This window comes from Numida meleagris, chromosome 11 (assembly GCF_002078875.1).
Source record: "Numida meleagris isolate 19003 breed g44 Domestic line chromosome 11, NumMel1.0, whole genome shotgun sequence".
Classification (NCBI taxonomy): Eukaryota; Metazoa; Chordata; class Aves; order Galliformes; family Numididae; genus Numida; species Numida meleagris.
In genome coordinates, this window is record NC_034419.1 from 14,742,348 (window position 1) to 14,769,861 (window position 27,514).

A 27,514-nucleotide genomic window follows, 5' to 3' on the forward strand; every position below is an offset into this window, starting at 1 on the left:
TTAAATGGGATCATTTTTACATTTATTTGACCAAACAATTGGTGTAGATAATGTTAATCTTTGCAGAATAATCATGTACACACACAACAATGGTTTTGGGATCCAAAGTAGATACGCAGTGTACGACAATATTGCATAAACAGCTCTTCCACAGAATGCCTCTAGTTCCAGTATTAAAACACATAAAAGAGTGGCTTCTGTATTTATGGTGGTGAGGTAAACATTTCTTCCTTCAAAGCTCTGCACTTCCATGCACCTTCAGGAGAACTGCTAACGACGCCCTTCTGCACCATTCAGTCACTAAGTGCACACCCAGTGGCATATTTATTGCTGTCCTAATGGCTGTACGTTTTTGCCTGGAGCAATACAGAGAGAGAGGAACGGAGAAGAAAAAACCCACAGAAACTGATGACAGCAACCTATCCCCACTATTGGTGTGAAGAGGCAGAGATTAGTGCAGGTAATTTATTTAGAATGTAATCGTTCTAATGGAAATGCCAAGAAAAAATCATTTACATTTTTCTAAGCGGAACGTGGTATTGATTAGAGCTGCTCAAAAATCATAATTAAGAATTTATTAGACAAATTTTAACCTCTCTGCCCATTTACAAAACAAGGCCAGATCACAATACTCGCTCATTTGTTCACGGTTCAATTTATTGATGATCCCACGCAGCCCCTGTGCTGGGTGAGATCTGTGCTGATTTCTGTTGTTACTCAAGCCATTTGGTATGGTCTTCTGTTCCCTGAGTGAATGATTTGTGTAACTAACAGCCTGAATTTGGACTGCTACAAAAGCGCATATAACCTAAATAAATTTCAGTCCATATCTGAGTACTGAAACTCATATCTTATTTCTTGTATAGACCTTTGCTGATATCTTGGAAAGGAAATACTTTAAAAATTGAAAACTTCATCTGTGTTTTGCTCTTGATAAATCAGAATGGTTTTTTTGAGGGAGAAGTTATTTCAGTTTATGAATATTCCACGATCCTGATAGCAGACTGCTTCAGAACCTCACCTTATTCTAAAACCTCACAGCAGTGGCATACTTACAAAAGTGGTTATTCTGAAAAGTGAGCAGCCATTTTCTGCCTGACATGCACATTCTCCTCACACATCCTCTTATGTGACACGGTCACACCTAGAAACACTGCACCTCATTTCCAAAACCTAGAAAATGAAACAAATCACATTCCACCTATTTACAGGTACAGTATAAGAACGGAAGGTCCTTTCACTACCAACTACTCGGTCTCTTCTATTGTGAGGTATACTTGTGAATCTACAAAAGAAAGTCATCTTAAGGCAAAATGTGTACTTTCTAAAAAAAAAGAAAATAAACTTTCATTTGAATAAAAATAGATATTGTGAGCACAATTTTTTTTACATTATTGTAAAAATCCATAAAAATATAAACCCATTATCAGTTTGCTGATTCTTTACAATATAAAAAAATGACCAACAGTATTGTGAAATAGCGTTCTCAGTGTTTATCAGTGGCAATTCTGGAAGAAAAGCAGAAAAAGATTTATGAAACTAAGTATTAATAAAACTCAATGAAATTACCAAAACTAGACGAAGACATACTTTTCAAGAAAGTAACTGCAAAAAATTTGTGAGGCCTAATTTGCAAGTCTATAGCCTGAGTTTGCCACGTGTCACAAAGTAAGTCCCCCATACACTGATGACAGCCCAGGAAAATTCCACCAATCCTCTCTGAAGGAACGACAGAAATGACGTCTTGTAAAACATGCACACTTCCCCTCAGAGTATCTTCAAGGAATTATTTTTTGGCCACACACGCCACCGCCTTCTTCGCTGCATCTTCAAGGTCACTTGCAGAGGTGATAGGGAGCCCACTTTCATTCAGGATGCGCTGGGCTTCATGAACGTTTGTTCCTAATAAAGAACATTGGCTATAATTAGTTATTAATATTAACGAACAAATGAGCATCTTCTACTAAATCTCTATTAAGAGTTGATGCTTCAGACTACATAATGTTCCATTTAATATCAGATTCAATGACTGATTTAGTCTGAGCTGAGAGGAAGGAGCTCTCAAACTCAGTGACAATTTTGAAAGGCAACACAATACAGTAGCAGTACCTGCGCCTGCAAGAGGGACTTTGTGAAGATTAGAGAGTCAGTCCAACACCCACAAGCAAGAGCAGTGGATAGCGGATCAGGTACAAGGCCTTTAAGATGCTTAGAAATTCACAATCCACTCTTATCCTCAAAGTATAAAGAACCATGTACTGATGAAAATCTTAATTCTCCAGAGCTTTCCCCAGCAAAGACACTTTTGATCACTGATATTTTGCACAGCAGAAGAACTTCAAGGCAGGTACTGCACTGAGCAAGTGGAATCCAGCCTTCTGGATTACATCAGCAGTCACATGCACAAGACCCCAGCTCGATCTTCTTTAGGATCATTTCTACCCCCTCCCACGAATCAAGTTTCTTGTTCATGTGACACGTCAAAACGCTTAATTACTTTGTAATTCCTAGACCTAGCAAAATGAATTTTAATTATATTTGGAATTACACACTAATTGCACTCTTAATTATTAACCAAGCAAGAAGCATACTGTGCATTGTAGAACTTCCAGAATGCTCATTTTAAAGGGTGAATTTTTTTTTTTTTTTTGGCAGATGTTTTACAATATCTGCAATTACACAGCAGAAGTAGAGAAATTCCAAAGTCTACGTAAGCAGTGTGCCCAAGTCAGGGCTCCCACTCCTGGACTAAAAGACCAAAGAAATCCCTGCAGCAGCAGTCCCAGCACTTTATGATGGTCAAGGCAGGTGCTGGGAAGAGGAGCGCAGGCCCCATCTGCCCGTTGTTGGATGGTGCTGCCCACAGAGGTCATCGACATGCAGAGGACACACACTGTGGGACAGTGGTAACTTGGGGAGAAAGGCCAAAGATATCTGCAATCTCTGATGGGAGATTTGGATGCGCAGTAACATCCAGAATGGTCCAGAACTTTTCCTGCAGAAGAGCATAACATCTCAAACAAGCTCATACTGTCTGAGGTTTTTCAATCAGCCCACACAACGTAACAGGGGAGCTGCTAATTGCCAGCAGAGAACAGTATAGGAAAGTCAGAAGACACTACAGTAGGTCCTCTTCTCTGTTAAGTTCCTTATGTTTGTACAGCAATTCCCATAAAGTCTTGAAGGTTTTATCAATGATTTAGATACAAGTGTGATAAACACTAAACACCCGAGATTATACCAGCCTCTCAAATAGGATTCTACAAGAGTTAACAGGAGAACAAATGGAGACAGGGAAAAATTTTTACTGGAAATTATCCCACACAGAAAAAGATGCTGTTTGTGATAGTTAGATATTTAACATTTGCTGTTCACCAAATGGCAAATAATAATTTACAAGCAGGTCTGAATTAAACAATACCTTGGGTCTACTCTGTGCTGCACTGACTGCTCTGCACACTACTTGTCTAACATGCATTACCAAATCAATACAATACACGGTTCGTTGCGAAGGGAGGGAGGAGTTTATGCAGGTAAATGAATATATGAAAGCTGCAAAAGATGTTACCACTGTCAGAACACTAAAGTCACATACTGTATTTATTAAATAAAATGCTGCTCTATAGGCAGGCCGTACAACCAAACATTTTTCAAGTATTTCATGTGCAGCATTTTTTTTTTTTTTTAATGAAAGCTTTTTATTGCATCATGATGAGTATTTTAAACATAGAGAGCACACAAATTGTAATGACATCCTGTTGAAAGCAGAGTTTTAAAATTAAATGTTCAGGAAATAGTGGAAACATTTAAGAATGTACATAAGACATCACCTTATTGCAGTAGATGTTAAAAATAAACAAATAAATAATGCTATTATTCTGACATTAACCTCCTGCCACTGGATGGTGTCAGAGAACTGTACACAGAAGCCACATGCAGACTGTTGGAAGTACCCTGCTTTTCACCTACACCGCCACCAAGAAAGTGAAAATTCACAGCACTGAAGGCTGCAGGGTTTTGTTGTTGCCCGTTTTTTTTCTTCCTCTTGTTGTCATTTGATTTTTTTGTTTTTGTTTTGCTTTTTAAACTTGATTGCTATTAGGAGGATGCCTTTCTGATGAGAAAAAAAGATGTTTTTTTTTTTCCTTCTGACACATATTAGTACCAATGACACGCCAAAGAAAAACAGGAAAGCTCTAATTTTATCAGTATATACTTTCAGACTTTATATTTTAAATATTCTCCATTGGAAACCTGGGCTCTGAAACAACCTATATATTTGTGTACATGTAATCTGTCACATTTACATTTCTATCACCTTGAAATCTCTGCTCTCCCAAGCAAAATGAATCTATTCAACTCATTGCTCCTTGTAATAAATATTCTATCTGGGCATGATTCAAAGAATTGTAGGATTATACCTGCACACGCTGTTAGAAATGAGTCAAGGGGACTGCACAGGTTGAATGAAAACAAAAAATACAACACCCAATCAGACCCCAACAGGATTTTAAAGTCAGGATGCTGGATGAGATGGATGCAAAATGAGTTCTAAATGTGACCTCGAAATACCCTATTCTTCACTCTTGATAGATAACGTGGCATACTAAAATGATAGATTATTATCTATCTATACTAGACCACATTCATGCTGACAAGCCATTGGGAGTAAGGTAAACAAACTGGAGCAAAATCCCACTTGGAAAAGATTTCTGAATAGGAAAATCAAAGAAAAAAACATCATTAGATTCTGAAATATACAGGTCACAAATCATATGGCTAAGTATAAGAAGTTAGTGATTTAGGCATTTGAACAGAAGCCAGTTTGATTCTGTGTTTCCATATTTAAGTAGTTCTGATTCCTCCCAATTCTTGTCCGAGGACGAGACAAACAGAGAATTCATTTGTTGAGAGAGAGAATGGAAAATTTCCAGCACAGGAAGAGGACATCTAATTCACAATTCTTTTTTTATTCTTTGCTGTTTTCATCAAGGACTGAGCTACATAAGTGAGAAACAAGTTTTGGCTTCCATACAGCGCTACTGGTTTGCTCTCACAAAACTTAATTGAAATACATTACATTTTAAAGGAAAAAAAAAGCCCTGCATATAAACAGCAGAAGTGAGTTTTCAACATCTGCAAAAGATAAAATTCAGAATATGCTGTTTCTCCGTTTGTCTACGAGCCTTTCAAACAACAATAATCCCATGTCTCAGCTGGTGAGTTCTTTACTGATAAGGCAAGTAAATACATGTAATTATAAAGTTACCATTTTCAAAGAGAAGAGTAATCCTTTCTTTATCCACTGGTAAAACAGCTTGTAATTATAATTCAACTGAGAACAAAGATTTGTCCACAGAATCCTGCTAAATCAAGGCAGATTTGACTGATTAAAACTCTAGTCATCACGACATTTGTAATACAGTGCATGTGGGCAAAGAGTCTTTAAAATGCAGGTCACAAATCTGTTAGATTTATGGGAATAATCATGAACCTTCTATCGGAAAAATGGAAATCCAAAAAAAGTGCTTGTCCCTTCTTCACCTTTTGAAGTGTAAAGTATTATCAGCCACGTTTTAAAAAGTCTTGGGTAGTCTTATTACCTCCACAGTGCTCATTATTAATTCAAAGTAATCATATATTTGGATAACCCAGTACGAGTTCAAAGAAGAACAAGGAAGATGATTAAGGATCTGGAGGGATTGATTTCTGAGGAAAGATTAAAAGAACCAAATACATGTACAGTTGGGTTGGGTGATTACGGAGCAGAGAAAGCTGGAGTTACAAGCTAACAGCTCCTAGGTGCGACTTCTGAAGGCTGTAAATATCAGAGGACAGCATCTAGAACAAATTCACCGGTAACACTAGGAAGAACAGAAAGAATTAAAATGCTTTTGGAGTAAATATTATGCAAAAGTGAGGGCTGAGTGTACTATAATGGGACAAAGTTTCCTAAGAAAACACAGTAACTGAATCTCCTGAATGACTAAGAAGCTTAAGAAAAATATCATCAAAACTAGCAAAGAGCATGCAGTCATGAGGTGATGGCCAACACAAGATATTTGCACTGAACAATGTGCTGGACTTGCTGAAGAATGAGCTTTGACATCTGTGCCTAAGCAGCATATGGCTCTGCTAAAGGCCACGAGCCACAAGGCAGAAGCTCTCCCAGTTCTTCTTCTAAGCAAACCCCACTGAGCAGCACCTCTCACATACACCCAAACATGAATATTTAAAGAGACCAGAAAAACTCTTATTTTTCCAAGGCTACTTAAGTAAGAAGAGATGTTTTAAGTGTATCAGTGCTGTGCTGATTTCAGCCAGTGCACTTTTTCTATTCAGTGGCAGAAGAATCTCTCTTCTTCCTTCAGGATAATTCTCAAAAATTAGAAACAGAACTTCATATCCACTGCCTTTATAGCAAAGAAAAGAAGAGGAGCCCGTAACCACCAAGGAACGCTCATCCTCACCTCTTTATGATTTCTATGCTGGATTTCCTGTACCCTTAGCAAATTCAGTTTTTTAATGGATTTCAGCTGGACACTTCAATACTTGGCTAAAGAACACGCTGCAGCAAGCTCTCTCAGAAATACTACTTCTAACCTCTTTTAATTAAATCGGAGAAAAATTAAGAAAACTATTTTGCTGCAGGTTTAGAAATCATAGAAATGCATTCAGCAAAAATCACATGAAAAGGAAATACCTTCCAGTCAATAGCAACTTGCCTCAAAATCATTTCTATTTGCATTGCAAATATTACAAGCAAAACCATAATGCTTTCATTGCAAAATTTCATCTCTTTGCATACCACCTGGTACCAGGGATGCAGAAACACACAAGGAAAGAGAGTTTGTTGGCTTCAGGTCATGCCATGGACAAAGAATTAAACATAGTGTGTTGGACTTGCCTGTTTAGAGCTTAGAAATCAGCAAAAGCTGAAATAGAATACTGTGAGCGTGAGGGAAGATTGTGTCTGGGACCACCAGCACTCACCTTCCAGCCTGACCACCAGAGGCACCTTCAGCTCAAGCTCTCGGCAGGCTTTGGTAATACCATTGGCTATAATGGCACAGTTGACGATACCCCCAAAAATGTTCACAAGTATTGCTTCAACCTGTGGGAAAGAAGAGTGGGAAACAGTTATTTTTAATAAACATGTGTATTAGATCTAAAGCAGGGTTAAAACTTCCCTCTGCTAGATAGAGTTTCATTTACAGAAGGCTGCAAGCTTCATGGCCGTAGCTCAAAGAAGTTGATTCTGAGTGTATTGTTTCTGTAGTACGTAGCAGTGATTAAATGCCTTGGTCTAAAGTGGCATTGCAATTTATGTCATAAAAAACATTATTATGCAGAAAAGGAGATTTTCTACTCAAAATTAAACAATCTACGTTTTGGATTTGGAAGAATCTTCAGAGTTTGGGGCTCAAGAGAACACTGGATCTGTGTTTATGCACACTGCACAAAATAATACAGATGCACACTTTATTATAAGCCGCACAGAGGACGTGGTAACACACTTGCCCCGACTTGATAAAGAGGAGTAAAAATCCCTTCTAATTAATAAGGAGAGGCATGTAATGAAGAGTTTTCATTGCTACAGATTAATTGATAACAACCTCAACTGCTATTCATCAGTTTATAGAAACTGAAATTCCTGCACTCATGTCACCACCCAGATGCTTCGGGTCCCCAGCTTGAAAGGAACATTTGATTTTCATGAAATCAAATACAGCAATACTAAATCTAGCAATAACAACAGGTAAATAAAATTGATGACAAAGTAGCTACTGTTTGCAACAGAAAACAGCACATTGTGCTGTCTTATAAAGACAACTATCATACACACAGAAAATTATGTCAAGGTAGCACAACACTGAATCCAAGTTCCCATGGCAGGCTTCCCACCACAGCTCTAGGAAGGCTGAGGATGCTCCACAATAACCTTCCCTGAGCATCACAAACAGGCTTTGCCAGAATCGCGCTGACTCACAGGAAGACGAGATAAAAAATGGGGGATTAGGTCCGGAGGAACGAAACAACACTGGGATTTCTCTTGTGCACAATGTCAACCACAGTTATGCTAAACTCAAGGCACAAGGTGAACAGATTCCCTGTGCCCAGCAGGCAGATTGCCTCATGCTGACACTGAGAACATTCCCTGCAGTCACACATGTGCGCAGTTCTGCACCACCAGGTCTAGCATTCCTCTGCACACAAAACATGACAGCTGGCTCCGGAGATACGCAGTCACACAGACTGAAAGCTCACCATGGCCAGTAGTACTGCCATCCGCAATACAGCAAGAAAAAGGGAAAAAAATCTCAACACGTGCTTTGCTTCCCACAAGTAATCAGCTCACCTATATCCTGCAGCAGAAACCTGGAGTGCAAATCCATCATTTACTATTGGCACGTGCAGTGCTCTGCAGAACTCCAATACCAGCTCAACAGCCCCAAAATGAAGGTGACAGCAGGGCTACACCGCTGACCCCTCTCAACACCCTCTGCTGCTCCCAGCTCCAAGGCTTCTCACAGTACTGCCCTCGTTAGACTCAGGCCAACAATTTAATGTCACGTTAAATGCATACATTCACCCGTCTAGGTGTTTAACAGTGATGTCATTGCAACTACTTATTTCACCTCTGTGCTCCCAGAAAGTCCTCCCCTTTGTAGAAGCTACCCATGGTGAAACCTTACAAGGCTTCTTCTCTGCTTTGCTCCAACTACCTGTGCACATGCAAATATTCATGGGCTTGGGATGTAAAAGCACATCAAGGGAAAACAGAACCCTTCAAAGTCTTATGCCATTAACCCCTATGGTAGGGAGCTACCTATGCAAAGTGCTTTGATGTTAAAATGTACTGGTGATGTAGTCTAGCAGGACAAGCCCCAGGCACTGCTTTGCCCTTCCTAACACACGCTCCTTAATCAGGGACATTGCATCAGGCATGTGACATATCAACTTAACCAAGGGTGTTTACATTATTAGAGATAAGGAGGAGGATATTATGCTCAGTACAGATATTTTAATTCCTAATGCAGACATTCTCATTTAAGCATCTGCCTTTTAGCTTTCAAGCTGAATTCTAATCAGGTCTTCTAATCCATTGGCAGCAAAAGGAAAAAAAAATGTTGAAGGAAATTAGATGCAGCTTGGATAATTGATGTTTGTATGTTTGACTTCTAATAAAAATACCCTGTTAAATTAGAGAGGAGTCTAAAAGGATTCAATCAATAAGAAACTGATTCAGGTGGAGAATTCAATCTTGGGTTTTATTGTAATCTTCCAAATAAGCCAACAGATCAGTCCCAACGATGCTGAGATTCACTTTAACTTCACTGAAACTTGTGAACATTGTTTATATATGCTTCTGTAGACCGATGAGACCTCGCATTTCTAGTTGAAAGAGCTTTAACATTCAGACCCAGCATACGGATGAAAAGGTTTTCAGTATTTCACAGAGAATGTGCATCCCTGTGTTATTCAAGTCTATAAGAGAAAACCTCCCTTTTTTTTTTAATTGGAATAGTTACATATTAGTGTGCTCAGTATCTAATGCATATGGAACAACACATTAATAGTAAGAGGACAAACTGCCCAGTACGAGACTTGGTAGCATTATTACCACATCTACCAAATAGTATTCCTTATAAAATTAATTTGTATTTCAGAGACATTATCAAGGAAATTCAAGATACCAGCACATCCAAAGGTTGGGCTCTTTCCATCCACCGAAACAACTGATAGATGTGAAATCACCCTCAAATGCACTCAGAATTAATTATGGACTTCTCTGGAGAAATAGAAGAACCCACAACAGCATTAAGACGTCACCATCAATGGTGGTAACAACCTGCAGGCTGCCAGCCCCAAGCAAAAGTGGTGGAAACTTAAGTAAGAGCTGCATTATTGCTGTCTTCATGCTAGGTACAGTATGCAATACCTATTAATTTCACAGCTCCCAAATACTGTATGCATATATATGCAGACACACAGCCTTCTCTCTCTCTTTATATAAGAAATACTTATGCCTAGCTGTATCTATACAAAATATATACAATATATAAAATCTATATTGCTTAATTACTAACAATTCTAATTTACAGCAACTTTTTATTAAAGTAAGCCTCAACAAGGTTTGACAGAGCCTGCAATTCTGCTTTAAACACTTGGCACTGGAAAAAATAAAACAAAACAAAAACAAAACAAAACAAAAAAAACCCCAACAAAGTAAATGTAACAGAGCAATGGCAGATGCTTCAACTCTGGCAAAACCCTGAATTTCACATAGAACAAAACCCCCACCATGACTGCTTATTAACCTGGGGTTTCACAACCGCTTGAAGATGGTCCAAGCATGGGTGGTCACCAAAGAGGGCTGTCTTGCTTTGCTACATCTTTTTCCCTTATATGCACACACAGATGCATGAATACTCACAAGGAACTGTAAATATTATTGTAAAATCACTGATACAATCTCTGACCTTGCTGTAAATTGTTGCTTGGAAGTTCAATCCATTTATTTCAGTTGAAAATTAGCTACTCAGCAACTATCAATAAAACCACATCGGCAGCAAATTAAGAGCTCTGCTAGCAAAGAGCTCACTTACACTTTGCTTTGACTGAAATCTGAAAAAATGACAACAAAACATACCCACCTTTACATCTCAAGCTAACTGAATTCATTTATTAACCACTCCTTGCTCTTCTGTCAGCTAAAGATACATGCAGGCTCTCTGAAACAGCCTGCGTTTGTCACAAGATTTGTTCTCCAGGACATTGCAGCTCACACCCACATTGAGGACAGTCCATTCAAGGGCTGCAGTTGGCCAACTTGTTCTTGCCCAGAGGCTTCCAGTGCTTCCCAAGGTTATAACATGAATCCTGTCTCCCAGTCCTGCCAGTCAGCAGGGGCTAAATTTACATCCTCAAAAAACACATTATTTTACCAAACTTAATCCATGAATTCACCCCAAATTAAACAAGATAAAGCCAATAGTGTGCTGTCAGGCAAAACTGAAATGAAAAAAAAAATACATGCATAAAGTGAGATACATAGTTTGTCGCCTTCAATCTAATAAGGCACATTTAATCCTATTTTTCCACCAGTCTTTATATTCATTTATTCACATTTTTAAAATATTTGTTTCAAAGTGAAAAAAGCAGATTACCTGCAACTCCCAGCATCATGTAACAAAACACAGATGCCATATACCTGCGCCATTGCTCCACCTTTCTTCTCCAACTGACCCAAACATTTCCAAACATCCCTACATTACTCCACTTTGGTTCCAAGCTATAGTTATTTATTCTTATCCAGTATTGAAATCTTACTGTAATCCACTAGCCTCTTTTATCAGGCAATGTTCATGGTTCATCTGCAAATAAAGATTAAGCCTCCTGTATCAGTGGTATGAAAGTCACAAACACAGAAACAATTGCTTCAGATATCCACTAGAGGACAGTGCAACTCAATGCGGAAAAGGAATACAAAAATCCCCTCGGAGAGAAGAGCACGGTTATTTTTCCTACTTAAAGCTGAACTCTCTTATTCTACTTTATGAAATGAGAGGCGAAGTGGTATTTTGCATCTTTAGGGTGGAATTTTCAAAGTCTGAAGGTGATAAAATTAAGGAGGATGAGTCATCCAAAAGTAAAGCAAGAATGCCTGCAGTCAAGAAATATCAATGCCATGCAATTTCGAATGTTTCTGACTGTTTTAAAATGGGTCAGGGTTTAAGATTCACTATAACGCACCGTTATATCACAGCACGAGAGGAATGCTGATGGATCCTCCAAACAAGATTTTCTTTTGGGGCAGGGGGACTGGCTGACAGGTAGGAAAAGCACACTGAGCATTTTCCCTGACACTGTTATTTTGGCTTGTATTCAAGAAGCACCTGAGGAATGTGTCTCGCAGAGAGTGAATGCGTGGCTCTTGCCACATCCAGTTGTTGTACATCTTTTGGGAGCAGAAACATTCCCATTCCATGTGCACAGCCTCCTTCAAACTCTCAAATACCATGGCAGCCAGCACAGCAGCCTTGGGAATATTCACTTCAGTATTACTTTTCAGTGAGCTAAGTCACTGGAGGAGGCTTCTGGAAGGTTTCCCCATCGGTGGGTCACGCCCTGGGCACACACATCACCACGATGCCATCGCTGCCATGCAGCAACGATTGCACTTCAGGTGTGTTTTGGAAGATGCAAACCTTCCTGAGTTTTCTGTGCCTGTGCTACTGCCTGACAAGACATCAGTCAGCCCCTGTCCAGAAACCAAGTTAACACAGTTGAGAACATGAGCTAATTAATCCTACTTCAGAATACAGGCAGAGCGGGCGAAGGAGTGCCTGCAACCATGTAGGCATGTTTTCACTGATAGGAAGCAAAGCAGCCTCCCAACGTAATCTTTATTTATGGTAATAAGGGACAAAAATAAGGAAAGAAAAATCTCGAGGCCACAGTGCTATTCTAAAATATATTTGAGAATCGAGACAACAGCTTTACTATCATTTGGGGGATGAAATGCAGCTGGCAGTTCCTAAAACAATTGCATTTTTGGTGCCAGTATGAGAGGATAATGATCATGGGTACAAGGAATAAAAGAGCATAAATTAAATTTGTTCTGACTATTGTTTAAATATCTGAGCCTCGAGGTGATCAATCCCCTGGATGAGCCCATCCAAATGCAGATCAAAATAAAATTAAGGGGTGATGACTACCTCCATGACTACATCCTGCAAGAACAAAAACAAAACAACGCACACGGTCAATTCCATATCAGACAAAGGTGCAATATTGCAGAGGTTTTAAAATTTTCTCTTTGTGCCCCCAGAACCAAGGGTAGTTGCATGTTTAGATCTGATTTAGGGATTTTATTGTAGCAAAAACATGATGCAACCATCCACCCCTCGCCTAGGCATATTTGGAAAGCACTGGTCATTAAACACCTAGGGAATTTGTGTTATTTGACTGCACCATATTAGCATAATTACTTATAAATACTCTCCAAACTCACTCATCCAGGGTGGTTTATAGACTACAAAAGGTCTATTAAAATTGATCCAATATTTGCTGAATTTTGCCTGTGTACTTTTTAATTTCTCAGAGAAATTATGCTACGTGCTACCCTTAACATTCTTAGTGTCTGAAGTTCAGATCGGATTTCTGACAAACAATTATTAGCTATCTGAAAAGTAATGTAGCAACGTGATCATCATCTAAGCAATGCCATATGACAGGACGTGTGTGCTCCTGCTATCTCAGCAACACGCTGTGCCCCAGGATGGATCTGTGCACCGTCTCATCGGGCTTTATGATGTGTTCAAAGGCCAAAGGCCAAATGATTTTACATCATTCAAAGTCAAAAAATGCAATGTTCCTGGAAGGGGGGGAGAAGATGGGTAGATAAAAACAAAACAAGTGCAGTACTCAACCACAGTGCAGGTGCTGTCAGAAGAATTGTTCACACTAAGTTACGCTGCTCAGTGCATTTGGGTGTGTTAACAAACACTTGGCCAGCTACCCAAACAATTAAATGATACAATCAAGAATAGCCACAAAAGGACTTGATTAAACAGACCTGCTGATTCGACGATTAACTCAAGTCTTTATTTTTATTTCAATTTAAAATGCATCTGATCAATTTGTGAAGGTCTTCAGGTGTGCCTTCTCTCGACCTGTTGGCCACAGATGTGATCCTGACATGAAGTTCAGCCCAGTTATGCCCTACTGTAAACCGAGAGAGTAACTTCAAAATTCAGGAGTGGTGGGAACAAGTAAGGCCTGAAATCTTGATGTAATGTTTGAGGAATACCAGTAAATTTATAAACAAAGCACAACATTTTCAGCATCTCATTTTAAAACTGTTTAAAACCATTTTTAAAACTATTTTTAAAGAAAAATAATTGTTAGCCTATAAAGCCGTCTTAGGACTTCTCTACCTACTGAAAGTTGGGAACTCCCTTTATGTGAAGATTTCACCTTCTGTTTGACTTCACATCGTACCACTCACACCCTAACCCATCACACCACATCTACCATTTACGTTTCCCATTGTTCAGTTCTGCACTTTCTTTTGAGAAAGGGACAGGCCTAGCTACTACTTTTCAAACTGTTATGGCAAGGGATTTGTTTCCTGAAACTAATAGCCATCCAAACCACCTTCATCTCTAAATGTATATTTAAAGAGAGAATTAAATCTATATTTATCTAGAGTATCAAAATACTGAGTGATTGTAACTCCCTCAAAAGGAGAAAGCATGGAGAACAGTGACTATTTTGTTTTAGAGAAACTGAGATCTTGCTATTTTTCACCTGAGAAGCATCTCTGGCATGTATTCCCCACACAGGAAAACACAAAATGTTACACAAGCTCCTATCTAGGTCGCACTTTTTTTCTTATTGAGACAATGGAAACTTTTAGAAAGGGATTTTGTGATTCCAGAAGCTTAATTAAAGTGTAAAAATGCATTGTCATGGGTACTGAACTGCATATACACGTCTGAAATCTCCAAATAATTAGAAACAGTTCTTTTATGGTAACATGCTAGTCATCAAAAACCTGAATTGCTGCGCTCATTAGGTTCTGAATTACTATCACATAAAATCTGCCAACTACTAACACATAAGTGAATTCACAATGGAAACAATACAACTAAGAAAGGTACAAAGAAGGGTAACAAAGATACTGAACACGCTTTGGATACCGAATGAGCAAATAAAACAGGGCTTTCCATCATAGAAAAAGGAAAGCTGAAACATGGTATTTAGGGAAGACTGTAAGTAGAGAGACGAAAAGGAACAAGGTGCAATCAGTTAGTGCCTGCCTCCAGGGAATTTTATTGCCTAGCCCTTCATTTGTGCAATGACAGATGGCAAAAACAAAAAGCAAAAAAGGGGATGGTCAATATTTCTGTCATTTTTAAATAGAAAATATTGTTACTGTGAGGACTGGCACAGGACACTGTGGATGTGAAAAGTTTACATGAGACCAGAATACACAGACATAGATTCATGGGATGAAAGGCAAAGGCTGGTAAATACAAGGATATCAAAGATCACTATAAAGCAGGCGGCATATATCAAAAAGCATCCTCACATGCTTGTCCTTCTTTAATGCTTTTTTCTAGGAACTTGCTTTTGGCTGCTATTGGAGACAAGAAGATGATATATCAAGATAGATCCAAACCTTCCTCAATGCAGGTATGCTCTTCCATTAAACAAAAGCTATATCCATCATTTAAATATTATTCCTATGCATCCCCTGCTCAAATTAAATAACAAAGCAGTTAATGCTTGAATGTATGTTCTTTTATCTGTTTCCCTGATTATAGTACTGCCTAATCTCAGCAGTTACCATTTAACACTGTTGAAGTATGTGGCACTGGGCAGGTGATTGAACAGGTAATCAGTAGCCCACCATAAGGACTTGCTGCCACCTAAATGTTGGTGAGAACTTTTGTTCCAGAAACTTCTCTTGGGAAAACTGGTCTGTCTGGCATTATATACTGAAGAAATTTAGCTGAGAACAGGACTGCTGAAAGATGGATGATGATCCTTATCATTTGCAAGGTTATATAAAGTAATTTAAACTAAAAAAAAGTGACAGTTTAAAAATTAATGACCAGTAATAACAACCTCACAAATAGGATGCTACACTAAGAACTGTATTATTGTGAAATGGGATGACTCAGAAGCTGACGAAGTGGTTCTCCATCCTTTTTCGATTGTCTTGCTACTTGTGAAATCGTAAAATGCAATTTAACATTATTTTTTTCCCTCAGAATTAAGAGAGGGAAAATGCCCTGAGAAATCAGTGACATCACCTTATTCACCCAAATAATCTAAACTCTCATCTTCGTTTTCAGTAAACGTTTTTCTAACCTATTTTCTGCCTTGAAAAAAGGAATCCGCTTCGGAGAAATAATTATTTGATAATGAACTACCAGACAATTTTCACAAATTTATCAAAGCATCTTATAATAAAAGCAGAGTTGAATGTTTTAACCAGAAACCCAAAGTGATATAATCAGCAAATCTGAACTGTGAAAGAAGTTATACAGCTACATTAAGAAACAGATGGAGTGAGCATAAAACAATCACAGATAAGCCAGCATAAAGGAACTTAACTTTAGAGTAATCAAGGTTGAGATGCTCAAGGCAGCCATGGGGAGTCATAGACATTAAAATTAGCAGGAGAAGCGTGTAAATCACAGTCTGCTTCTTAAACTTCAGTGCAGGTCTATACAGAGCAACACAAAGAACTTGCATTCTCTCACTTAACCATATTCCATTAGTTGACAAGTGATTTTGCAGTACAGGCAAGGAAAAAACGACTACGAGAAGCAGGCTGAGTACTGCATATCTACCTAAAAAAAAATCCAGATGCCTGTCAACTTCAATGAGAAACAGAAAATCTTCTTAAATTTTAAACTCCCACATTAAATAGTAAAAAAAAAAAAAAAAAAGTGAAAAGCTGACCATCTATCACAAAGCCCAAAGATCTCATTTGACTTGAGTAACAGACTTCTAAATTCAAATCTTCTGCAGTGATCCGTATTGCAATATATTGTGAACCTACCATCGGTTCCTTGATGTAGGAATCCGAAAGAGATAAAAAACCAACCTGAAACTCAATCAATTTCAATTGCAGTATTAAATGCAAAGCGAACAGTTAAGTCCAGCACTGTCTCATAGGTCTTAGTTTCAAAATCAGTTAAACGAGTACATGCAAAGCAGATTTCTTGTTCTACAAACCGGTAGCATAAAAGTGACATAGGTTTAGGATCCTCTTGCAGCCACTTTTTGTATTTCTTTGCTAGATGACACATGGAAAGGAAAAGTTTACCCTGATCTGGGAGTCTGTTTCATCACCTAGCATGCCTTGTTCACAGACAAGTGCCCAGAACCTATCACAGTCGGGCAAAGCTGTACAATAAATGCAAATTCAAAGTCTCTATTTCAAAAGATAACAATGTAAATGGTTATAAGCAAGGAAAATGATGCAGGCAGAAACAGTTTAACGCATGTACTGGGTGTAGATTTTGTTAATTACTTTTTAAGTACTTAAACACAGTAGTAGCTAAAGAGAATTTGAAAGAGAGATTACATACAAATGCTTCCAAGTGGGTGTTTCCTGCTGAGCTGCAGTCTGCCATAGCAGCACTGATTAATCAGGGAAGCCTTGCCTTCACTTTCTAGTTCCTTAATGGCCCACCACCACCCCATTCCCACCCTCTCTCTTCAGCACCAACAAGGCAGCTCCTGCCTCCATTCTGTACTGCCAGCTGATGGCTGCCACTGGCTGAGCTGAAACAGCCAGCCTAAGACACTTCATTACATGGACTCCCATGTCTAAGAGAAGCTTTCCAATAAGATTCTCCAGTGCCACTCCACTGACACATTTTAGTTATGGCATCCTCAATCCCTCAAAGAACTCCAGATGTGACAGAGGTAAGGCTGTGACTGTAGCTCTCCTCCTCCATTTTCCAACCTAGACCATGCTGGAACCTTAGGGCGCAAGTTCCTGAAACAGCTGGAATCCAAACAAAGCATGAACAGAAGGAGAGAGGAGCAAGATCTCACCTTTTCACCTGAGTTAGCTGCAATGCAAAATCATCTCCTCATCTCAGAGCTCTTTCTATCAGAGACTTGGATTTTATTCTGCATCGATGCACTGTATGGCACAGTGGTCCTGGGCCACTGAGAGCCAGAAGAAGAAGAGAAATACAGGCAGTAATGACAGTGTGCAGTAATAGCCATTAGCCTCATCCAGCAGCTACAAAACAACCAGAGTTCAACACAGAACTAATACACTGGCCCTGAAAGCCAACCCACGTGCACTTCAAGCTATTGTCTTTTAATTCATTGCAGTCGACATTTTAGTGCTACAGTTCACCTCCATAAGGATAATGCTGAACGAATGTGGATACCTGCAGCTGGCACCACAGCAGTGCATAGATATACTCTCACCAGTACCGGCCCTAAACAGACAGATTATAGTGCTGAAAAGCAAGGAGGTGACATATGGACTTGTCCCAAAAGACCTTATCCGTTGCAAACCTCTGCAACAAGTCCTTTTTTTAAGAGGCCCTTCACTTGCGGTAGAAAAACTTCACCAATAATCCTATTTCCATAGGACACCAGTTTGAAGTAGTGTGCTACGTTTGGTCTTCAGGGCAGCAACACGCAGCCAAAAAACACTGAATACAAGATGAATTTCAGTTTGGTAAGGCCATCTATCAATTAAGTGAGGAAACACTAAAAATCACACTGAGTGCTCTTCTAAAACCAAGCAACCCTGTAGCACTCAGCAGCTCTTGCCTTGGTGACACCTTAGAGTGCCTACAAATAGCAAACAAGAGGACTCTGGCTTACTTCAGCCTAATTAAAATGTTTTAAAGGAATTTAATTACAATGTGCCAAACCACACAAATGTAAAGATCTTTCCTACAGAGAATTAGTGATGAATTGAATAATTTTATTTTAATCTAACTGTTGGCAAGTGATGTGGGTTTCTTGTTTGTAAACAACCATACTAATGCTAAGCATATTTATTCACAACTTGACATGAAATACAGCTCTGTAATTAATCATTTCCCTATCTAATTCAGACAAAATAAAACCCCAAACTTGTACCCCTCTCACATTACGAAATAGTCAGTTACACACAAATGAATAATTATCTGCATTATCAACTATCTACAGATGCGCGGCTCTTTTCAGCCCAGACAATGGCATATCCCTGGTGCATACTGGTAATCTCGCACACATTCACTTATTCTTTGTTTTAAGTGAGAAAATCTCCTTACATATTAAATAAGCTCAATCATGGGCTATTTAAACTATTGTTTCAGGTTATCTATTAATTGCAGGCTTCCCTATCTGCATTCATTGCTAAGATGCCAACTGTCTTATTAATTGAAAAATGTCTGCATGTGTGGGGAAAATGTCAAAGGGCACAGGTTGAGATTAATTCTGTAAAAATAAGGTAACACTTAAGCTGTGAAAAGTTGTCATTGGAATTAACTGCTTGAAAGCCTGTCTTATTGTAACAACACAAATGCTAAGTTGCAAATAAAAAAAATATTCATTAGAGCTTATTTAATTTCAGTCTTAAATAATTTGCAAGAATAGTTTGCTTTTCATATCAACAGATGTTTAAATCTGAAAGACTGTATGATTACACTTCCTGTAAAACAGTATTTTCATCTTCTGAAATGCAACAATTAGGAGTCAATATGAAGACATTGAGAACTATGTTGTTCATGTAAAAAGATTAAGTTCTTTGTATGAATGTTATATTAATCCCAAATAAGACCAGAAATGTAATATGCTGCATGATTATGGTTTTGAATGTAATGGTAAAATTTGTATGGGTTTTTTTTTCCTCCACTTAAAAGGGAAAAATAGATGCACAACATCTTCACAAGCTCATTGCATTCAAATAGAATAAAAATAACACACAGGCACATGTACAAGTGACGTCTTTGACAGTAAAATGCTTCTGCTGATAAAAACACAAGCAAAAGCCATGACACAAACCACTGAAGACACAAAAGAACTCACCACATGCCAAAACCTAGACTAGAATACCACGAATCCACTTCTTTCCCACACTTTCTCATGATGTTTAACCCCTGAACTAAAAAAAAGAAGTTAAATCTTTTTTTGCAGACTTACCATAAGCTTGCCCTAGAAGTCTAACTTAGAAACCAGTCACTTAATTTATGCACCTGTAACTCACTGTAGTATCACAAATTGGTTTGCAGTGGCATGATGGAAAGAGTGGGAAAGGAAGAGAAATAATTAAACTTCATAATCCAGGAAGTCAACTGAATGATTCTTGAATAACAACAGATGATAATACTCTTGTTATCAAAGTTTCCTTTTGTCGTTTGTCTTCACTGGCTGCAGCTGACTGACACACTCTTTTATAATCCTTTGCCAGCTGCAGACTGAGAAGTCTTTTGAATTAGTCCCCCACCTCAAGCCTATGAATTCAATTCTTTCCACAACCGACTGAGCAATGTTTCAAAACCTCGCTTCAAGACACCCACAAAGCCCAGTGTTTGACTTAACGGAAGAACAAACAGGTTACTCCCTGTATTTGCAGGAATGCCAATTCATTTCAGCATTACAGACAATCTGGATGAAACACTGTAGAGGTATTAAAAGTAAAGCATCATAAAAATACCTTTGCTCTACAAAGTTCTGAGCAGTTCCAATTTTGATTCAAATTTGAGGCATATCAAAAGTTCTTAAAAATTTAGGTAAGTAGGATCCAAATAAAAAAAATGTTTTTTAACCCATTTCATTGGCAACGTTTTCTTTTCACCTAATGACCATGGATTGGACCTTGCTGCTCATATCCATGAGGAAAAATATTTAACTGTCTAAACTTTCTTCTTCATTCCAAAAGCAGAAGCGTATCACAGTTGAAACAGCATAAAGAAGAATATATGCTTTACAGAAAAAGAAAATGCACAAAATAATTAAAGCCAAGGTAAATGGTACAGTGACTAATGTATCACTCCTTTCCTTCGGGATTATTCTGGTCATATGGAAAGCAATTGTTCTCAAAAGCTTTGATCGTGTCCTCATGGAGGACATATCAGAAATGGGAGGGTACCCAATTGCAACTCCAGGCAACACATTGCTACAATCAAAATTGATGCAAATAAGAAATGAGAAGCACTGGAAAAGCAAGAGAGGTCCTTGCTGAGACAATCAGTACATTTCACTCATAAATGCTCAAAAACTTTCCATTCACATCTGTCATCATTTCTTGATTTTTCAGCTAGCCAGATGACAAAATCCAAACATTTGATTAACAACGTACCAAGAGGTTTCAGAACTCAGAATTAAAGAAAGAACAATCTCTGTCAGCAAGTTACAGCTGCTCATGCATTATGATTAAAATAAACAAGCATTTCCACAGGTTCCTTTGCAAGAGATTATCAAAGTAGTAACAACGTGGAAGAATCTGCATTATCGCAGATCTAAATGAAGCCCGGTAGGATTCAGAAAGCAAGGAGCAGAATGAAAGGGTCAGTGTTTATTCTGGCAGATATCTAGAGTGAATGACTCATGGTTTCATTTACACAGAAATTCTCTAGAAAGGTGAGGAGTTACATAGCCAGCGGTGTGAAGGAAGCAAGCTGGGAAGAGCCAGTGAAAATTACAGGAAGCAATAATACAGCAATATTGAAATGATTCAGTTTACTAGTTTTTATTTGACATTTTTTAGGTCTGTAATTGCTTCATATAGGGTTTATTTAGCCTTTCTCTTGGAAGGAGCCACCTGTTACAGGTTACTGTCAGAGATATAGTGACTAGCAGTGATGACAATTCTGACTCAAACTGGTAATGCTTATGCCTGGTGTTTACTGATTCTATATTCTTTTCCTTGAAGGACAGGTTACTTTGAAACATCAGTAAGCTGCTGCATCCTAACAAGTCTCATTCAAGCAAATTGCCAAGGCAAGACCAAGAACGTGTCATATCGCTGTTCCCAGGATGTTTGGATTCTTAGTTTAAACAGTTATGCCTCTGAAACGGCCACTGTTTTTTGCACTTATTTAAAATGAGCACTCATTCAATGTCATCATCTCAGTTATTTTCTGGCCTGGACTTCAACTTCCCTTAAAATTTCCTTCCCAGCAAAACAACTGTGGTCCAGTTAATCACCATCATAGCCTGCCTCCATTATTACCTGCTAGGTTTTGATTACCTGCACCTCAGCAAATCCAATACCACTGATTTCTGCCTATAGCTACAGCTGTGATGATGGCTTCTAGAGAACAGTGGAACTGGCAGAAAACGCTGAAGTACTTCTACACTGACAGCTTGCTTTCCCGTTGGCATAGAATTCATGCAGAAGTTGCAAAGCTACTTTTGAAATATTTATTTATTTTACCGTTCAGGATTTAAAATCAAAACCCAGCAAGACTTTACAAGTCCTATTATTTGTATTTGTCTGAACTCTTCCACCATACCCAATACTGTGGAACTGCAACCCTCCTTTATACCCCACATTCATTACTTGACAAATGAAATCCACAAACACATCTAATGCGAGAGCTAAGAACACTCCCGGTGAATAATGACTCACAGGGAAAAGGCACTAAAATTCTTTCAAACATTTTACTGCTGAAGAGCTAATAATCTACTTGTTGCCAGCTCAAAAAAATCAGACGACTACGTTGGCCAACATTTAGGATAACCTACCAGTTGTGGCACAGGCAGGACAAACTCTTAAAATGGAATTCTGCAACAGTTCAGCTCATGTATTGCTGGATATGGATGTCAGCAGGATGCCCAGATGCTGGGTCTAAACACCACTGGTTTTTAGCAGTCATTAGAGCAAGCACTCTTTCACTGCCCCAAGCTTGAGTATTTTCCAGCCTTCACTTGTATGTCACGTATATGTAAGCATTCATCTAAAGCCATGCCAGACTACCCATACATCAAAAAATAAGCATGGAATCCATTAAACATTGCATACAGCTGGGAGCGCTCAGCGCTCAGTGCAACTCAGATGCAAAACCTCAAAGAAACAAGAACCATTCTATTGATTTCTGGATAGCTCTTTTGGTTTTCCAATTATGAAAAAGCTACAGGTAGCAGTTTTCTTCAGTATAACAAGATGCTGAAGTTGTCGCCTGTTTCTCATTAATTTTTCATTTCTACAAGCAAATGTCTTTTCTAGGAGTGCTCAGTGGCAGCACAAGTCTGTTCCATTCACTTTCCAACACCAGACACGTATTTATTTCTAAGCTTTCAATTTCATTGCATAGCTTGCTATGCAACTTGCACACATCAGCCAAAGCAGCAGACAGCTTTTCACCAAAAACTTGTAGCTTGACATATACCTTGTCTTGCCTTAGGCTTAAATTGATTAATTCATCTTTCACTTGTGGTAAAGTCTTCCATTTAAAATGTTTTAGTAGGAAGAGGCAGATTTAAAAACTGAACCAGAAAGAATACTTCCAGCCCACTTCTCATATATAGTTTAAATACAGCATTATGCTCTGCTGTTAAGGAAGTCTTTAACTTAATTTTGCTGTTACTATCTCCATAAGTACCTGGTTTTCATATATTCCTTTGTGTGCAAGAAGACTACAAAGCAATGGCTGTCTCAGGCATTTCTCCTCTTAGAGCTTGCTAGAGTTGACTGAAATTCTCACTTTTTTTTTTTTTGCAAGAAAATCGAGTTGGAGAAAGCCACCATAAAAGATTCACTTCACTTCAGAGCCTCAATCTAACACATTTTTGAATGGAAGATTACAGAGTAAATTCTGTCTATAAATTACTCAAGAAGGCAATAACATACTGCAACTTGAAGCACAAACTGAAAATTCTAATGAGAAAGACAGAAGCACATGCATAAAATTAGATAGACCATGGAAAAGATTACAGGTTCATGTATGGTACCCTCCTAAATTAATGATGTTTGTATATGAAGATAGAGAATTTCTTCTACAAAATGGGTTAGGGCTTATTCAGCCACAGGATTTTGAACCGAAAGCAGGGATTTTTACTCAAGAGTTTGCAGGTCAGAAAAGATGATCTTAAAGATCTTTCCTAATCTTCAAATCTGTGTCTCGAGGAGTACATACAGATTTAGTTTCGTAGAACTCCCAAGTATGGTAATATATTGAGCATATTACAAATAATAAATTTGCTTTTATCCTTGAGTAAAAATGGTAGATGGTACCTGGCTTTCCCCAATGGAAGTAGTTATGGGTGTCAAACCAGCACATACAAGCCTGCTCACCTGCTTTCATTTAGAAAACTATACTAGATTAGCAGTTAATACACACTTCTTAAGTTTGTTTCATTGAAGTACTGCTGGTATCAATGAAACTGAATTCAAAAATACTGAACTGGACAGCAGATCCTGGACATAATGCAAAAACAATATACCCATTAATAACAACATCAACTGCAAGAGTTTCTCAAGCAAGTAAAGGGAATCAAAGCTCATATTTCTGTGGATATACACTCAAGGTGAGAAAAACAGAAACAAATAGGGCATCTTATGCAATACTGATGCTGACAGTGCATCAAGAAGGAAATGAAAGAGGCTATAGTAATTTTGGGGTTTATTAGAAACACAGAGGGTGGGGAAGAAATCATGTTTTTCCAAATAGAAAAAGGGCAAAATCAGCAGGGAAAGTGGCTTTAATTTCAAGCTCATAAGTGAGTATTACAAATAATGTAAAGTTAAAAAAAATAAAGATAAACTGCATTCCCGAGTATTTGTGTATGCACCCTTCAGAAATGCAGACACTAATTTATTTAAGCACAGGCTTCCTCACACACACACAAAAAAAAGGTAGTACCCTAAAGATTATAAAGTTATAGCTCAGTGATCCTTCTTCATAGATGCCTTGAGCATCTTCTCTGTTACTTTCCCTAAACAGTCCTAGCAAGTGAATACCTATTGACTGCAGCACACAGCAGGTGCTTCCTCAACTGAGTGAAGGACAAAATGAGCCACGCAGCATCTATCTGCCACTCCAAAACCTCCTCTGGAACTTCCCAGAATGCAAAGAGAATCTTCTACTGACTGAAATGTGTGCTGGACGTGAGCAAAGGGTTTCCCACTTCTCAGCAGGGAAAACTACGCCTAACAGAAGAATAGATCCCTCTAAATTCTTATGCTGACCTTCAGTAGTCCTAGAAGGCTGAAGACATTGTCCTGTAGGTGGCATCTAATATAAAGGAACGCATGTTTTCAGTGAATATCTTGGTAAAATATACCATTTACAAAGTCATGAGTAATTTACAGTACTGAGAGTAAGAGACATAGCATCATCCTATGGAACATGAACAGCAATGGCAATCTATGTACATAAAGAACAGATGACTGATCATCACTGCATCCAAGAGCTGCTCCCTTGACAGCTCATTGTGATGGCAGGACGTGAAAGGAGGGAAGTTTAACCTAGAAAATAAAGTAAGCACCTACAAAAGGCTATACTGAATGGAGATGAACAGATGAAAAAACGAAACTCGTTCACTCAGTTTCGTAACCCTAACAAAGATAAAGACAAGCTGATTTTCAGCTGACATTATCCCTTTATCGGGGCAAAGTGTTGTAAGGATGCAAAACACTCCTCGTGCTGCAAACATTGTACAAGCAGTGTACTGGACACGGCATTTTGGAGGTTGCTAGAAACATCTGCTTCCATTTAATGCTACTTCAGGTTACACTGTCCTGTGGCTTGGAGCTGAAGTTCACAAATTGCAAACAGCAGCAGTGTTACTAGCTTGATTTTTCACTTGTATTTGAGACAACAAGGCCATTTTTTGGACCTTTTCATACACAGAACAAGTCCAACTAGCAGGCTACCCCTTGCTGTTCTGCAAAAAAAAAAAAAAAAAGCATTGAAAACACCACGTTGAAGACAAGCAAAGATAAGTTCCTTCACACATTCAAGGAAATGATACATAACCAAGTGCCACATGCCTAAAGGGGTGACAGGGCTGCAGAATGAAGGATATTTGGTGGCCGCCACGTCATCCCATTTAAGCATGAGAACGAAGTGCGAAGCACTGCTACGTGGCCTGTTCTCTAAGCATGCAGCGGTACACACGTTCCATTCAACACTGCCAAAGCTGTATTTATCCTGATGTTACAGCCCGAATTAGTGAATATAATAAAAGCAACCTAAGCAGCGGAGATCAGAAACTATTATTAAGCCTGTAGATTAATGCTGCTAGTGCCTGTTCACCTAGCAAGACATACAATAGACACGAGATAGCTACTAAGCCATTCAAACCATGTATTTCAGAAGTGCATGTGATCCTTCCTCTCCTCCCCTCCTCAAATATTTATTTTCTAATAGCAATAATGACCTCAGCATTCAAGGTAGTCTTCCAAGATTAATGACCAGTGGAGGTTAATGGTCCTTAGCTATTCTTCGAGCCATCAACTCCTCCCAGCCAGTCATTAATCCCCACGAAATGCCTTAATGCTTCACTTATTACTGCTTAAGCATCAAGCCTGTAAATTTTCAGGGCATTAAATCTCAAGAAGTAACCTTTCTCTCTTCATAGGGTACTATTTCAACAAAACAGACAGACAAAATGAAATTAGTCACTTCGTTTTTATAGGAATTCTCTCAGCCTTGCAAAACAGTACTATTTATTTGTGCTTATTTGCATTTATTTGTTTTGGACGCTAATAAATAATGTCTCCCTTCTTTTCAATTCAGTAAATTTCCTGACAAAATACTGGTATCAAACCTTCTTCAGCCAGCATGTCAGCAAGAAAAAATAACGGTGAGAACGTTCTTGATTACTTTCTTTCTGCCACAGGAAAAAACACAACATCGAGGAACTACTTGTATTCCACACTTCTGCTGAAGATATCATTGATCTCTACTACCTATAGAAATATGTATACATACACATTCACTTTTAATTTTTTTTCCCCAAAACTCAGCAGCAGTGACCTGCAGCAGAAGACAACATGATCCAGAGGACGTGACACTGCATGACTCAAAGCCATACAATGAAGCTTCTAATGAAGGTTCTGCCACTGATATTTGAGTAACCTTGGGAGAGTCTCATTGCTTCTGGAGGCCTTTTTGTTTTTCCTGCTGTACCTGTTTAGACCAGACTGCTAATGAAAAGAAAGAGCTATTCTCTGTAGGATTCTGAGTAAGATACCTTGATTTCAGCCCAGGGCTTCTATTCTCTACTGCAATGTAAACAACTACAACAAATCTTTTCCAATGGTCCATTAAACTCAGTGTTTATATGGAAGCACTTTGTATACCAAGTGGTATAGCATGTAAGAAATTACCTTTCCTCTAAAGCACTTGTTAGTTTTTTGGGTTTTTTTTGGAAAGTTGTGATACATGGTAAAGTACTTGCTTAATTGTCTCCGGATTCCAACAGAGCAAAACAGCAAAACCAACAAAAATAAATGTCTTTATTCAAATGGTGAAATCAATCAAATTTAATCTGCATTCATATGTTTCTAAATTAGACTGTACCTGATCCAGGTGGCCCATCAATCATTTAAAGGGCAGCCTTCCTTTGCCTTTTACTTTTTCATTCCCCTACTATTTTAAATGGACATCAAGATTTACATTCTCTTCCTATTGTCATACTCTGGCTAATAAGACCTGTTTTACAAGGCATTCCCAACTTGAATCCTCTGGTTTTTGAAAGAAAAAAAATATTCTAGAGTTCACTGTCTGTGGCTATGACAAACAAAGCAAGATGTCATTATTTTTCAATCATTTTTCTGTGAGGAAAACAGCACACAGAAAAATGTTGACATTACATTTAGAAGATTAGACATATCTGACTATTATCATACTCATTTATATTGGCACTCAACTAGCATTAGTTGTGAAGGCAACAGGGCTAGCTGTCAGACAGCATGTGCAAATTGACAAGCTATTAGAGGATGCCAACTGGATCTATTCAATTAGAAAATTTACTCCAGTACTGAAAAAGCTTGCTTTCAAGATAAGGTAGGAATGGCATGTGT

General features: G+C 38.4%; 1 protein-coding gene across 1 annotated transcript in view; it reads right to left on the reverse strand.

The window, feature by feature from the left end:
- The window catches only part of SUCLG2 (succinate-CoA ligase GDP-forming beta subunit), a 105,377-nt gene continuing 77,863 nt past the window's right edge, over positions 1–27,514 (reverse strand). Inside the window, exons 10-11 of the mRNA XM_021409364.1 lie at positions 6,994–7,114; positions 1–1,902 (exon numbers count right to left, since the gene is read on the reverse strand). Coding sequence (XP_021265039.1) covers positions 1,787–1,902; positions 6,994–7,114 — 237 coding nt within the window. The 3' untranslated portion in view covers positions 1–1,786. The remainder of the gene's footprint in view (positions 1,903–6,993; positions 7,115–27,514) is intronic.